This window comes from Parambassis ranga, chromosome 24, assembly GCF_900634625.1.
Source record: "Parambassis ranga chromosome 24, fParRan2.1, whole genome shotgun sequence".
In the NCBI taxonomy this organism is placed as follows: Eukaryota; Metazoa; Chordata; class Actinopteri; family Ambassidae; genus Parambassis; species Parambassis ranga.
In genome coordinates, this window is record NC_041043.1 from 11,117,132 (window position 1) to 11,132,360 (window position 15,229).

A 15,229-nucleotide genomic window follows, 5' to 3' on the forward strand; every position below is an offset into this window, starting at 1 on the left:
TATGCGTCTCTAATGTTGAACCACTCTCTTATTTACCAAACAGGTCCCTCTTGTTCAGTGATGACAGGTTTGAATTACAGAGACTGGGTTTGTTCCAAAACTGCATCCCTAACTCCCCCCTTTCCTGTACAGTGTTTTGTGTGTGTGTGTGTGTGTGTGTGTGTGTGTGTGTGTGTGTGTGTGTCACTGAGATAAGTAGGAAATGATATACCTGTCTCCGCTGTGTAGTTTTTGCCCTGAACTCAGACAAAATCTTTCAAAACTGGTCTCCCTATTACTCCAGTCCTTCACCCCTGTACTGGTTAAATATAACCTTCACACACATGTAAACCAATACATTTCTAATACCCTTGATAATTTGAGGGTATGGAGTCAGACAAGGTGGTGTCAAATATCATTTTGATCTGCTTCCGAGCTGTGATCTGCCAGATTATCCGAGAGATTACATCTATGATTACAGCCCACTTGCATCTCACTCGCACATTCTGAAACACACACACACACACTGATAAGTTGTAACATTAGCTCTTCGGGGAGACCTTTTTATGCATGTTTCGCAACAGAGAATTTTTATGCCCCTGTTGTCGGCTTCACAAAGCATTAATCCATTTACCAAGATTAGCCCATACTTTGTTTCCCAATGTTTCTATTTTGGGAGCGATCAAAAGGCTTCAGGTCTTTAGTCATGTATGAAATAAGCTACATCGCTGGAAAGGTCGAAGCACAGTTTAGCAGTTCTGCGAAAAAAAAAATGATTTAGCTGTCGTTGGTTTCATTTTTTACTCTCTTCTGGTTCTGTTTAAAACATAAGGCAGATGTTTGTCTCCACAAGATTATCTGTCGCAGCCTTTTTATGTGCATTATTTAGGATTGGACAGAAACCCAGTGTCCTTGGGATGTCTGTTGCTGTTTGGCCACAGTCAACTCTGTGTGCGCCAGCAAGTTTAAAGCTACAGCTGGCAAGCTAAAAGTGTTAGCATTTAACACCCTGATGTCCCCGGTGTTCAAAGATTCATTTTCAGTGAGCAAAGCCTTAGGCATGTAATGCAAGTGTTAAGTATGAAGCTTTTACTTTAGAGGTGTTAAGTGTGAACTTGATGTAGATGCAGTCCAAAAATGAGAAATGTGTCACAAGAAAATAAGCATAAAACATGACGCGTGGCTTCAGGGCACCTGAGGTTCAGCTAACCTGCTTCTACCTGCATTGATGACCAAACAGCTCACTGACACTCAAGCATCTAAGGTCATGTGGAGTATTTAACCTCTCCCCCCACTCACGCTGCTCTCCTGAAGGTAAATATTTCTGCCCTCTTTCTCACCGATGCCTCTCGCAACAGCTCTTGTTGTTTATGGCAACCACAAGTTGTGGTTTAGATTCATGCCTTGTCAGATAGCAAAAATTCCTGTCTCTCACTCCCTCTGATGCTGCTCCTGCAAAGGTCATCTTTTATTATCATGAGCAAGTTTGAGTTTTGGACTATTTGTATGCTGCAGGTAGTTGGTTGCTATGACACGTGGATGAAACTGTATGAAAATATGACAACTCTAGTGCGCAGAGCACTCTGTCTTATGCTATTTTGCAATTTATTATCAGTTGAGTTATTGGACATGTCTGCTGTATCTGCAGAATGTTACATTTTCTTTCCTTTTTGTATGCCTTATATTCAACCTTTTTTGTCTCCTTCTATCTTTTGCTTGCTTGTCAGACAGCTGCAAGCCTCAACCAGTAAGGGTTTGTCTGAAAGTGATCCGTGCGCTCTGTATTTTAGAGTGTCAGCTTGGAAAGACTTGTGCATTATCAAGAATAACAACTGCTAGGCCTTTGGGTTAGGCAGACTGCAGAGCTTACTCAATTGCAAATAAGACTTGTTAGTGTTGACATATTCAAAATTTCCACCACAGACTTGTGTGTGAATAACACTGGTTTTAATGTATACACAGGATTTCATGTTAAACAAGTCCAGATATGTTTTTGTTTAATTTGTAAGAAGCCTGCAGTCTTACAGCCAACTGTTGTTTATAGCCTCTTTTATTTTGCTAAACATACAATTAATAGCCTGAGTTGTTCAAACTCAACAGAAATGAGCAGTTTGCATGTCTTTGTATATATTTTGTGGCTCCTCCCAGAGTATGTGTGAGGGCTCTGTGATTGATGGAAGAGATTTACTGACATCCTGCACATCTAATCCTTGTTGTACTGTAGGAGCTCTTGGAGATGTAAGGTTAGCTCGGGACATTTTCACTGTAAAACTTAGATTTACATGCATGATTTTTAGTATAATTGTGTCTTGTTTAAATGGAAGTAGGAGGAAAATGTTTCTTTTTTAGGGCCTGAGCACCGAACGGTGCGAGAGCCCTATTGAAACTGTAGGGATTTTTTTTTCCTGACTGAATGATTGCATTTTTAACATGCTTGGTAGAAACTTGGTAGAAAAATGTGTTTTCCCGAAAAATTTTGAAATTTGCTGTCTTTTGAAACGCACATGGTAAAATGCCTCTATAGCGCCCCCTAACACGTAGCCCCTCTGGCCAGTTTGACACAGAATCATGAAATTTGGCACACATATGTATCACCCCAATAAGCACAAAAAAAGTCTCTTGGACCCCCCCTCCAAACCCAACAGGAAGTCCGCCATTTTGAATTTTGTGGTCATTTTTGGCAATTTCTGACCCTCCTACAAAACATTTCAGGCCTTGCATATTTCATCCAATTTAGCTGAAATTCACTGTGTCCACTCAGGACACCATATGGAATAGACCGTTCCAAAACTCTTACAAAAGTGTTATGGTGTGGCCGGGGGCGTGGCCTCAAAGTTGACCATTTGCCATTACAAAGGAACTCGCTCTGTTTTCTGCAGTACAACCAACATACTTCATGCAATGTTTACAAAATCTTACAGCACTGCTATGGACCCGAGTCTGAACAGATATATATGCTAATAGGATGATACAGTCATAGCGCCACCTACTGGCAACAGGAACTTTCTCTTGTAAACATGTGTTTGTTGTATGTCTCTGGAAATGAGAGGACAGGAGAGCATAGGAGAGGAGACTGCGATGGCCCTGCGGATCGCAAGGTGTGCGAGGGCCCGCAATGCTACTTGCAGCTTTAATTTTTGTCTTGAACTGGTTAGTGATTTTAATGCTGTCCAACATATGTGTCATTTCACTCCCTCCACTCCTTAATTTTAGTTTGGTCTGAAGGGACAGTCTGCATTTTATAGTCTACCTCTAACTTTTTAATGCACTGAAGTCTGTGTTTTCTGTTAGTGAGTACGATCAGCCAGTGTGACTGTGGTCTGTAGCACCAAGGGGAAAGAAAAGAATAAAAGTAAACCCAGGTTTTTTCCTGGCATGACTTTCTGATATCTTTTTTATTGATCAGAACAGATGGAGGAAGGGGTGATGGAGGTGGAGCAGTAGACATTATTTCCACTTCATTTTTTTAACTGTATGTGTTTACATGTTTTCTTTCTTGCAGACGTTTTCATGTCTGTATACCACAGTCTTACTATATGGTTCCTGAGTATGAAGCAAAGCATATAAGGAAGGCCATCTCAGATCAAAGGCCCACGCTGTCCCATAAAGCAGGATCAAAGCCTGATGTGAGCACAATGTTGTCATAACTTCCCATAAGCTGGCTGAGCAGCTAGCCAGGGTAAATAAATACTTTATGGACTAGCTGCAGTAAATTGTAATTAGTGGACATCATTACTGATCTTTGTTATGAGGGATGATTGATAAGTCTGAGCCTTGGGTAGATTTATGCAGAAAATGTAGTTAAAAACTTGTGGTATAGGGCATACAGCTGGCTTTTAAGTCTCAAAGTGTTTTACATTTATGTGCAGAGAGCTGAGGCCGAGTACATTTTTCCAAAACAGGAGGTTGTTTGTCATTGTGGTTGCAACAGCCTTGTAGATAAAATGAACCATGGCGATTTGAAATAGAAGGTGGACTCATGCGAACAAGCCTTTACTCTTCTTCCAGATGAAGTGAGCACAAACCACACCACTGGACTAAAATACCCTAACCAGCTCCACCACATGTAAATCAATTAGCAAGTCCAACAACAAACCAGTCAATGAGCTGCTGCTTCTCTTAACGCCAAGTCGGAATCTCCAAATGTTTTTAACAGTTAGTTGGAGGTTGGTAAACTTTATATATTTTTCAGTTTGTTAATAGATGCTTGTTTATCTGTTTATTTGTGGGATGTTTTGCTATGGTGCAAATATAAGGTCAAGTCATATTTATAGCGATGCAGAGGAAAGTAGTTTTCCCTGTTATTGTTTTCATATTAATGTCTGCTTGAACACTCCTTTTGAGATAAATAACAACTTTCTTGTGACCCTGCTTGTTTTGCTTCTATTTCCTTTCCTGCACTTAGTAAACTTTTACTTGGAATTTTCCACCCATTCACCCCACACTCGCTTTCTATCACACATACACTCACTGAGGGAGGGAGGGAGGACAGATCGGGACTCATTTTGCATCAAGGGGATTGACTGCAGCCAGATTTCTTAAAAAATATATCTAAGCTTTGTTTATCAGATGCAGCATAATTGATCTTTAAGTCAGTTGCAATGATGATAGACAGCATGTGTCAACAAATCGGAGCTTTCACAGCAATGCTCTAAAACCAACCTGTGATGACACATTTACCAGATACAGGCAAGAAAAGAGAGAGAGGAACTCCAGCAAATGGTTCCCTGGGAGCTATCATGTCCTCAGATGACCCAGCGTCAAACACAAAATGACAAAGGAAAATTGATGTCATGAGGTAATAATGGAGTCAGAATGAAAAATGAACCTCCTAGAAAAAAAAAAATCCTGACATTGCGTTTTTCTTCCTTTACCCTGTCTACTGATGAATGAGATCAAAGAACGTCAGAGTGAAGCCACAGGCGCTGTCTTAGTCAACACTAGATTGTGTGTCAGTGAGGATTGAGAAATTTAGATATTGTGGAACTTCGGTACATACGTATTACTGAAATTCTGCTACTAATAAACCTGATTTAAAATGAAATTCACATGCAAAATGCTCCATTTTCTATGAGCAAATAATGTTGACGTTAATATGTTAATAATTTGCCTGGACCTGCCTGTCCTATTGTGTTCTTATTTCATGCTGAAGGTCTTCACCCTTCCTGTTAAATAGAAGATAAATGATTCACCTTGTTTCAATAGGGTGCTTTTAAAAAGTTTGTTTTCGAAAAGGTGGGCCTTTTTTTTTAAGTCAACAGCACTAAACAGATGCCTGTGGTAGGAAGCTGAAGGATGCAGCAGCAGGTGAAAACCATCGCTTCCACCCCTGGAGGTCTCCTAAAGGAAAGCCTGCCACTCTTTTTGACCACACATACCCACTTGAAGCTGGCTTGGTTACAGTTGCAGTCAACCATGCAGTGTTAGGTTGGCAGGTTAAGGATTTCTGGATTTAGATTTTCTGGCCTAGTGCATTAATTCATCTGGAACATGGCTTCCTGCTGGCCTTCCCTTCCAGTGATTGACTGATTATATATTTTTTATGCTATTATTTAATAGTGCAAGATGAAAAATCACTCAGAAAACACATAAAATATAATCTTGTCACTGTTGAAGACATGTACTAGGCCAAGGTTACTGCACTGTGTCTGGAAACCTGAAGTCATAAAGATGAAGTGAGGAGCAGCCATAATAAAGATGTCACACTGACTGACAGCTTGTAACTGTTGGCTACAGTGCTCAAAATCCCGTCTGTATGTCTGGAATTTGTGCGCGCCCGTATTTCACCTCCAAGAATTCAGGGAAATGGCAGGTGCAGCCAGAAAAGGCCATGCTTACCACTGGAGTGCAGTCATCCCAAAAAATCCCATATACACACATGCAGACATGAGCACACATCTGCTCTTACTCCTCAGGAGTAGCAGAGCAGGAATTAGAATGATCACTTACCAGACAAAAAAAAACAAATCTGCAACTATTCTCAAAGAAATACAGCAAAAATATATATGTAGAAGTCATAACTTGTGGGCTATATCCACTACTTAACTACGTACTTGTCCCATGTCTCAGCTTGTTTCCCTCATGTGATAATGAGAGCAGTTGAGTGTCCCCAACTGACCTCCATTTAAACTTTTTGTTTAAACAGCACAGGCCTGTTCCAGTGTTTATTGGAGGCCTGTTGGAAACATGATGCCCTATGAATCACAGTCTGTTACTGCTGAAGCTAATGAAGTTTGCTCGTACATGCTATCAACACTGATAGCTGCTTAGTGATGCAACACTGGCTCTTAGATGTGATTATTAGGAAAAATGTAGATTTGTAGATTTTTAAAACTTTTTTTAATAAGCTTCTGATTCACAGTGTCAACTTTATGGCGCTCCTATTAGTTATCTGTCTTAACAATAAAGTAACCGCGTTTTAAAATAGTTTGAACTGCTGGATTTATCTGTTCACTGATGCTCAGCTACACTCATTCAATTTATTTACACTACTTTTGGTGAGACAAAACCGCATGCTTCCTAAAAGGTTCTATTTAGACTTCATTGTCTGTGTGTAAGTATAAACAAATATAAACAGTTGATATTCCGACTTTTCTTCACAAATTGTTGATGTGGTTTTATGCCTCGACCCTCTGCTGGCCTTTCAGATATTTACAGTCATATTAATGTCATCCAACCATACACACAGCCTCACTTTGGGGATTGTTCATATCTCTCTCAGTGTTTTGCTTTTAGCCACAGGAGACTTTGTGTAAATATACACACACAGCCCTACTGATCAGGCTCATTGCTGTGTTTTTCTGCCTAACTAGTCTCATGATGTCACTCAAACGGGAGTGCTGGTAGCCTGGACCTATTTCACGGCTAGATCGAGCCTCTAATTGTGTGCAGCGTTCCAGCGAGGCACTAATCAGGGCGAGGCGGGCCCAGCAGCCTGATGCTTGACAGTAATTGCTCTTGCTTCGACTTGAAGGCCTTGTTCATGAAATATTTACCCGCCTGTCTGTTGGCAGTTAACCCCCCTCACCCCCTTCCGCCTCTGAATCCTCACCCTCAACACACACACATAGACACATACTTTTGTCTTGGATATCAGAATATATAACATAATGCTTTGGGTTACAGAGAAAAATAATCATTAAAATTGACCAATAAGAATAAAAAAAATCTAAATAAGTAATTGTGATTGTGCTGGATGTGGTTTGGTAGAACATTGTTCATTACATGAATTTGCTCACACCATTATCTGTGGATTTTCTGTAGTAACTAAGTCATCATTTCTTAAAAGAGACATTGCTGTTGTATTTTTTCAATTATGTTGTGTTGGGATTTTAGCACCACAAAAGCAGTGGTGATTGATCGCAGCACAGTCTGCGATCAACGCCCAAAAGTTTCACCATATTCTTCTGACAGTCAGCCCATAAAGGAGACCCTCGGTATACTGAGAGTCCCCAGCTGCTTCTCTCTTTCTCTCCTCTGTCAGCACAGTGCTGAGTGAGCGGGTGGCGGCCTGTGTTTACCTTATTAATTAGCCCAGTGATCCAGAAACACTCTCCCTCTGGTAAATAGAAAAACACTGAAAGGTTACTCAGGGCCGGAGGAGAGGGGAAAGAAAATAAAAGAGACGGGGCAGAAGCCAAAGGAAAGGGAACAGAAGGGAAAGCTGGATAGAAAGTTGGACAGGGATACCGAGTCTGCAGTTTTAAGTTTGCTTTAGAGGCATCATGAGTAGAAGTGATCAGAGACCTGGGGAGGAAACTCAACACGGTGGCTTGTCATCTCGCAGAATTTAGAGCCTCTGTGATCATCAGTCAACACCAGCTCTCTGTCGCTAACCGCCAACCAGCCCCACCACCTTCCCTGCTGCTTTCGGTGCCCCCTTGATTTATTTCTACGGGCATGAGGTGTAATGGTGGTGTGCTAGTGGTTTCTTTTGACGTTATTTTATAGACGACAAACAGAGCCTAAATAAAAGTCCCAGTGACAGAAACTGATCTCAGCCTGCCAGATTCAGCTTTTGTTTTTATGTGAGCAGGGATGAATGATTGCCTGACGGATTTTTGACCCATCTGCATCACTTTAAATTCCTCAGGTATGCGACGCATCTTTCCAATTGGCTGATAAATTCAGACCAAAATTCAAAACAGACCTTTAGCAGACAAATAGATATGCCTGACAGCACTTTTATGAATCCAGTAGAGTTTCCAATAGCTCGTCTTCCTCCATTTTGGGCCATATCTGTGTCCTGAGGTCTGCAGTTCAAGGCTGTGAAGCCAAGAGGCAGTGCACAGTGATTTACATTACAATAAAATACAGAATGTTCCCTTGGCTACTGGTTCAAAGAAGGACAGGGAAATGTGATTTTCATTAGGCATTGTTGGCTTAAACCAGGTTAAAGGTCATTTTGCAAGTTGAAGCAGGAAGCAATTATCATAATGGGGGATAATTAAATACTGAATAAAACAGAGGAGCTTGAAAAGCTAGAAAACAAATTTATCGCATAACATTTTCATAGGCATCACTTCTGTACCTGTGTAGCAGCTAAAAGGATGCCCAGCTTGATTATGTGCATACTTAATGTTGGAAGATCAGGCTCTACTCTGGTGCCACTTGACATCTGGCTGTCATATTAATGTGCCCAGTGAAACTTTAAAAGGGATTTACTGCCTTCTTATAACCCACCCCCGTGGAGTAAAATTCCTCGCCAATAGCTCTAGATCATTTGTGCTTCCCATTACCACTAATTATAACATTCCGCAGATTTTAATTTGACGGCAGCGTGGCCCAAAAAAAAAAAAAAAACACGGTGACACAACCTCTTCAGCCCCTCTGGCTATGTTGTTTAAATCACAGCACTAATGTCTGGAGTGCTGTTGACCTTATTGGCTGCTGAGAAAGGTGACCTGAGAACTCACTTTCTGCCATTCTCTGCCATTAGAAGAGTAGATTTAGGGCCCTTTTGCATACAGCATAATCTATGATGTACTAAGAAATGAATTTCGGATGCTTTTAGTTTTTATTAAGTGCTATTAAACAAGAGCATTCAGTTCTGAAGATGTTTTTATTACCAGATCTCTGTCTAAAATGGGGTCTGTCTGGTTGCTAATGGACGTTTCTTGTAAAGCTAATAATGTTTATTTTGGGTAATTCCAGTTCATATCGTTTGTCTCTCCTCCCTCTGTATTGTCTCCACCCCTGAACCCATATAGTCTGTATCATTTATCTCCTGCAGCCCCTGCTGTGATCAGGTGGCCATATCTGATTCTCCCACTTCCTCTCCTTCCTCTTCAGCCGGGGTGTTTGCTGCTCCCGGCATACCGGATGCTCCCCCACTGCTCCCAGGAGGAGCTGACGAGAAATCCAGATAGTTCCTGAGCAGCTGAAGGCCTCATATGCCTCAGTGGGTGTGTGTGTTTGGGTCAAACCCCCCCCCCAAGTATACAGAAGCCTGATTGAATGTGATACCTAAGAAAATGTAGACTCTATAAATGTCTGTGTGTGTGTATGTAAGAGTAAAAGTGTAATGGGAGAATTATTACTGTATCTGGGGGAGATCGGGTGTGTATTACTGATTTATCTGACCAGGCTGGATAGGTTAATGTGAGGTGATAGTGCCTCATTCCTCATGTAGGTACATAGATTTAGGTTCGGATCAGATTTTAAAAAATGCTGTTGAACAGCTAGGGGGAACATTCAGGGCTTTATTTGGGTTCAAGGCGTTATCCTTTTCAGGTTTAGTTTGGGTTCAGACAGAAATCCTGCAGGATCAGGTTGAGCCAGGCAGGAATTGTGTTGATCTGTAGCTTAAACATTTATCTGTGCGCGGCACATGTATATTAGAAACACAAGCCCTGTAAGGTTGTCTGCCGTATCAGAAAGAGATCTGATAAAAGGAGCAGTGTGTTATGAGGGGTTCACTGGAAAGTGGTTTTGACAGCCTTGTCAGCTTTAATGTTTCCAGTGGTTTTTCTACCCAAGGTGTGTGCTCATGCTGGAAAAAGAATAGACGGCGGGTCATGAAGGAAATATGTCCACTGTTTCTCTCAAAGTCTCTGCAAATCTGTTTTTGATTGGCTGTTGCTTTGACTTCAAATTGTAAACCTGATTTATCTCCCCTTTATGTTTTTTAGCCCTGCAAGGCCCTTTCGATTCCCCAAAAGGTAAGACCTGCCAAAAACAGCTTCTTCTCTGTTGATATTCTGGATTGCAAAGCTTTCTTCCTCCTCCCTTGTGTTGCTGTCACCCATCCATCATTGCTCTTGCAGAGCCATCATTCCTCAGTTGTGAGTCATGAGAGTTATTGATGGGAGTTGTGTGTCTGTGTGTACCTGGCCTTTCATCTATCCATTCTCCTGAAGTAAAATCCCGGAGACTGTTTCATAGATGATTAAGACTTTTTCATTGCACTTATAAGGTTTAAATGGAAAAACTCAAGTGGACAGAGACTCTGTCTATTTCTAATCAAGCAAATGCTTTAGGCCCAGATGGACTTAGGCTTTAGGGGATCTCTTGTTTTGTCCTCATGCCCCTGTTTAGCCTTCATATGTCATCATTTTGGACAAATTCATCCTTTTATTTTGTAAAACTCATCCACTAAATGGAACCCATAGTCTAATGTCTGGGCCCTCTGTTTTATTTTTTGCTCTCTATATAATCAGATGCTTGAACTGATTCTTCTTATGTCTTTTAACTAACTTAAATCTCTGTTTTGTTCCTAGCTATGCTGAGCTAATAGCTGATTGGCCAGTGGTGGTGCTGGGGGTGTGCACTGTCCTCATTGTGGTCTGTGCACTAGTGGGGATCCTGGTGCCTGACCTGCCTGATTTCTCTGACCCACTGCTGGTGAGTATAGACCTGTGATGCTCTATATTTTCCACTATAAATGTAGCAACACTCATTTAGGGTGCGCAGTTATGGTTATTTTAGGAGTAATATTGATAAAGTGATCAGAAAAGTACTGTGGAATGAGTAAAAATCATTACCTCCGTCATCAAATCTTATTTCCCTTTTCCACTCGAAGGGTTTTGAGCCACGGGGAACCGCCATTGGTCAGCGACTGGTCACATGGAACAACATGGTGAAGAACACAGGCTACAAAGCCACATTGGCCAATTACCCCTTTAAATATGCAGATGAGCAGGCCAAAAGGTAACTACACACACCCACACACCTCTTAATATACACACATGGTGGTTTATAAAGTTATGTTTGACAGCATACAGAGATCACATAGAATCATGATTGCCGGTAACTCTGATATACTGTGATCCTGGTCTGCTCACTGGCAGGTCTTTAATAAAGTGAACTGAACTGTGAAGCTGCTTGTCACTACTTGAAAAGAAGAAGAAAAATAACATTCCATATGTGGCTGTTTTTAATGTAGCTTTACTATACATGTGCACAACAGGGGTCTGGAGGAAGCTCAGGTAGTGATGAGAAGGAGGAGGGTAGGTAGAGGTCAGGGTTGAAGGATACTGTTGACACACATGCTGAAAAGTCTGAATCCCCTCCTGAAAGAAAAGGGGAACAAAGTAGCGATTTGTCCATCCACAAGGTCATCCTGTGTCTTCTGGCTGTGGGAGTCTGTTCACTAATCAACAGCAGGCCAGTGTGTCTGTCTGTGTGACTGCATATACTCAAAGAGTTTGTCATTTCTTATATCTATGTGGAGATTACAGATGTTAGAATATTTTGCGTATTTGAGATAAATACCAAGCCTGTGATTGTATAGCCTCATTTTTTGTGCATCCATGTGGTCAGCATTAGTATTTTTAAAACGTGTAGCTCTACTTTGCTGATTAGATAATGGACCCTCTCCCTGTCTCCTGCTGTCTGTGGCTTTCTTTGTCTTTGTCTGTCTCGCTCCATGTGTCTGTCTTCAGATGTAATTGTGCACTTATATGCATGTGCTGTACCAGGCCTGTGCTTCTGTCAGCAAGCTTCCCTGCCTCATCCCCTCAGTCTGTCAACTCCTCAGTCTCCCTCTCTGACAGCCACCTGATTACCGTACTCTGTCTTCCTGTTTCTACCTCCCCCAAAAAAACAGTTTTTCAGACCATAATCCTTCATTATTCTTACTAAATAAACCCACAACACAGACTCACACTCCCGAAACTTGTCTGCACGTCTTCCGCTCGGGCCCCCTCCTCAATCAGAGCTGCTATTATGATTATTATAATGGCAGCAGTACCCTGGTACTGTAGTGAGTCATTCATCTGATTTTAGAGGGAGCAACAATTACCGCTACTTATTTCATTACTTCAGATCTGCTTCCTTCATTTTATGTCATGCTGACAGCTCAGCCTATGACACAGCAGCATCTCTGTTCTCGGTTTGATGATTTATAAAAATTATACTTGACTGTCCTTATCTGTACTGTGAGGGTACCGATAGTAGTAATATATCAATAGCAGTAGAAATAAATTATATTTCTAGCTCATTATGGACATATATTGATGGCTATTTAAATGTGTACGTTTTGTATGAATGGTATATTTTTGCTCCTACTACTAACCTTCCCATCTCGAGGTTGGATCCACCTCATCACACTACAGATGTGATAGATGTGCTAACATCAATATATGGATTTAGATAAAGTGACAGCTTTTGTGTAAGGATATTATTGGTTATATCAAAGGAATGTGTAGTTTTTTGCTACAAATGTTCCACCAACCTTAAGTGGGAATATGATTGTTTTCCTTTAATTAAACACTAATAATTTTGTTAGAGTATTTATAATTTATATTATGTCAGGCCTTTTTGTCTAACAAACTGTGCCTATCCTTTTCTAGTCATCAGGAACCCAGGTGGCCTGAAGACCACTTTGACAGAGACAAACGGCAAGCTGAGTGGGATTTCAGTAAAGAGTTCTTCTGTGATGTTCCAGGTAGGATTACAAAGAATTCAGCAAACCAGATGATGCATAAAACAAATTCTATACAACCCCCACAACCTTGTGGAAATCTTGGAATGCAGACTCACCTTTAGGTGTTTTTTTCTGGAGTAATCAAACACTTTCTGTATGCAGGTGACAGTTACTCTCGACTGGTGTTCTCATCAGCTGAAGGGAAGAACCTATGGAGCATTCAGGCCATTAAATCCATGTGCAATCTGGACAACACAAGAGTATGTATACAGCACAGCATAGTCCTGTCTGGTGGTCAACACTGACAAGCATGGACTCTTGTTTTCATTATTCTGCTTTTTGTGTATTTATTACACTGTTTGTCTGTCTGCAGGTACGTTCACACCGTGACTACTGGAGTCTTTGTCAGCGCACCAACGACGCCTCCTGTTGCCCCAGTTGGACACTTGGTAACTACATTGCAGTCCTCACTAACAGATCGTCTTGCCAGAAGATCACAGAACGCGATGTATCGCACACACTCAAGATCCTGCGCTCATGTGCCAAGTACTACCATAACGGCACACTGGGACCCGACTGCTGGGACATGGCCCTGCGACGAAAGGACCAGCTGAAGTGTGCCAGTGTGCCTCGGAAGTGCACCAAGTACAATGCTGTCTATCAGATCCTCCACTTCCTAGTGGACAAAGACTTCCTCAGTCCCAAAAGCCTCGAGTATCCTCCACCTGTGCTCAAGTACAGCATGCTGTTCTCTCCCACAGAGAAAGGGGAATCTATGATGAACATTTACTTGGACAATTTTGAGAACTGGAACGCCTCAGATGGCATCACAACAGTGACAGGGATTGAGTTTGGAATCAAACACGACCTCTTTCAGGACTACCTCCTTACTGACACGGTGTACCCTGCCATTGCCATAGTAATTGTCCTGCTGGTCATGTGTGTGTACACACGCTCAGTTTTCATCACTCTAATGACAATAATAGCCATCATCAGCTCACTAATTGTGTCCTACTTTCTTTACCGTATGGTCTTCAACTTTGAGTTCTTCCCCTTCATGAACCTCACAGCACTCATCATCCTGGTGGGCATTGGTGCAGATGACGCTTTTGTGCTCTGCGATGTGTGGAACCACACCAAGTTTGATAAGCCCCATGCAGATTTGGCAGAGACGGTCAGTGTGACCCTGCAACATGCCGCCCTCTCCATGTTTGTCACTAGCTTTACCACTGCTGCTGCTTTTTATGCCAACTATGTCAGTAACATCACCGCTATACGCTGCTTTGGTGTCTATGCTGGTACTGCCATTTTGGTCAACTATATCCTAATGGTGACGTGGCTGCCCGCTGTGGTGGTGCTACATGAACGCTACCTGCCGAACACGTTCCCCTGCTCCAAGCCTCCACACCAGCAGAGAGGTTACTGCACGCAGATGTTTTGGGCTGGTCTTTGCCAGAAGGCCAGCAAATGTCTGTTTACCGTCTCGGAAGCATCCAGGATCTTCTTTGAGAAGGTGCTGCCATGCATCGTCATCAAACTACGCTACCTCTGGCTTTTCTGGTTCCTCGCCATCACAGTTGGCGGGGCCTACGTAGTCTGTGTAAACCCAAAGATGAAGCTGCCCTCACTCGAGCTTGCTGAGTTCCAGGTGTTCCGCGCCTCTCACCCTTTCGAGCGTTACGACGCAGAGTACAAAAAACTTTTTATGTTCGAGAGAGTTCACCATGGTGAGGATCTCCACATGCCTATCACTATCATCTGGGGGGTGACCCCTGAGGATAACGGAGACCCTCTGAACCCCAAGAACAAGGGAAAGCTAATGCTGGATAGCAGCTTCAATATTGCCAGTCCTGCTTCTCAGCTGTGGATCCTCAACTTCTGCCAGAAGCTGAGGAACCAGAGCTTTGTCTTTCAGTCAGAGGAGCAGGACTTCACCAGCTGCTTTATTGAGACATTCAAACAGGTCAGTACTGCATGTGAACTAATGTACAGAACAGACTTTACCTTTGAGTGTTACCTGACAGAATCAGCATTGCCTTTCTGCTTTTAACAGTGGATGGAGAACCAGGACTGTGAAGAGGCTTCTGTCTACCCCTGCTGCAGTCAGTCAACCTTCCCTTACAAGCAGGATGTCTTTGAGTTGTGCATCAAGAGAGCCATTATGGAGCTGGATCGGAGTACTAACTACCACCTGGACAGCAAGACCCCCGGACCTCGATTTGACATCAATGACACCATCAGAGCCATTGTTTTAGAGTTCCAGAGCACCTACCTCTTTACACTGGCTTATGAGAAGATGTACCAGTTCTATCGTGAGGTAGGGCCTGTCTCATTGCACACTTGTACCTATAGAAAATGATTGTTTCTGACTTTTTAATTGCTGTT

General features: G+C 42.2%; 1 protein-coding gene across 2 annotated transcripts in view; it reads left to right on the forward strand.

The window, feature by feature from the left end:
- The window catches only part of disp1 (dispatched homolog 1 (Drosophila)), a 60,693-nt gene that overhangs the window by 43,100 nt on the left and 2,364 nt on the right, over positions 1 to 15,229 (forward strand). For both annotated transcript variants that reach the window (XM_028397713.1, XM_028397714.1), the window contains 7 exons: positions 10,110 to 10,139; positions 10,698 to 10,821; positions 11,000 to 11,127; positions 12,771 to 12,865; positions 13,007 to 13,104; positions 13,218 to 14,807; positions 14,898 to 15,161. In XM_028397713.1, coding sequence (XP_028253514.1) covers positions 10,110 to 10,139; positions 10,698 to 10,821; positions 11,000 to 11,127; positions 12,771 to 12,865; positions 13,007 to 13,104; positions 13,218 to 14,807; positions 14,898 to 15,161 — 2,329 coding nt within the window. The remainder of the gene's footprint in view (positions 1 to 10,109; positions 10,140 to 10,697; positions 10,822 to 10,999; positions 11,128 to 12,770; positions 12,866 to 13,006; positions 13,105 to 13,217; positions 14,808 to 14,897; positions 15,162 to 15,229) is intronic.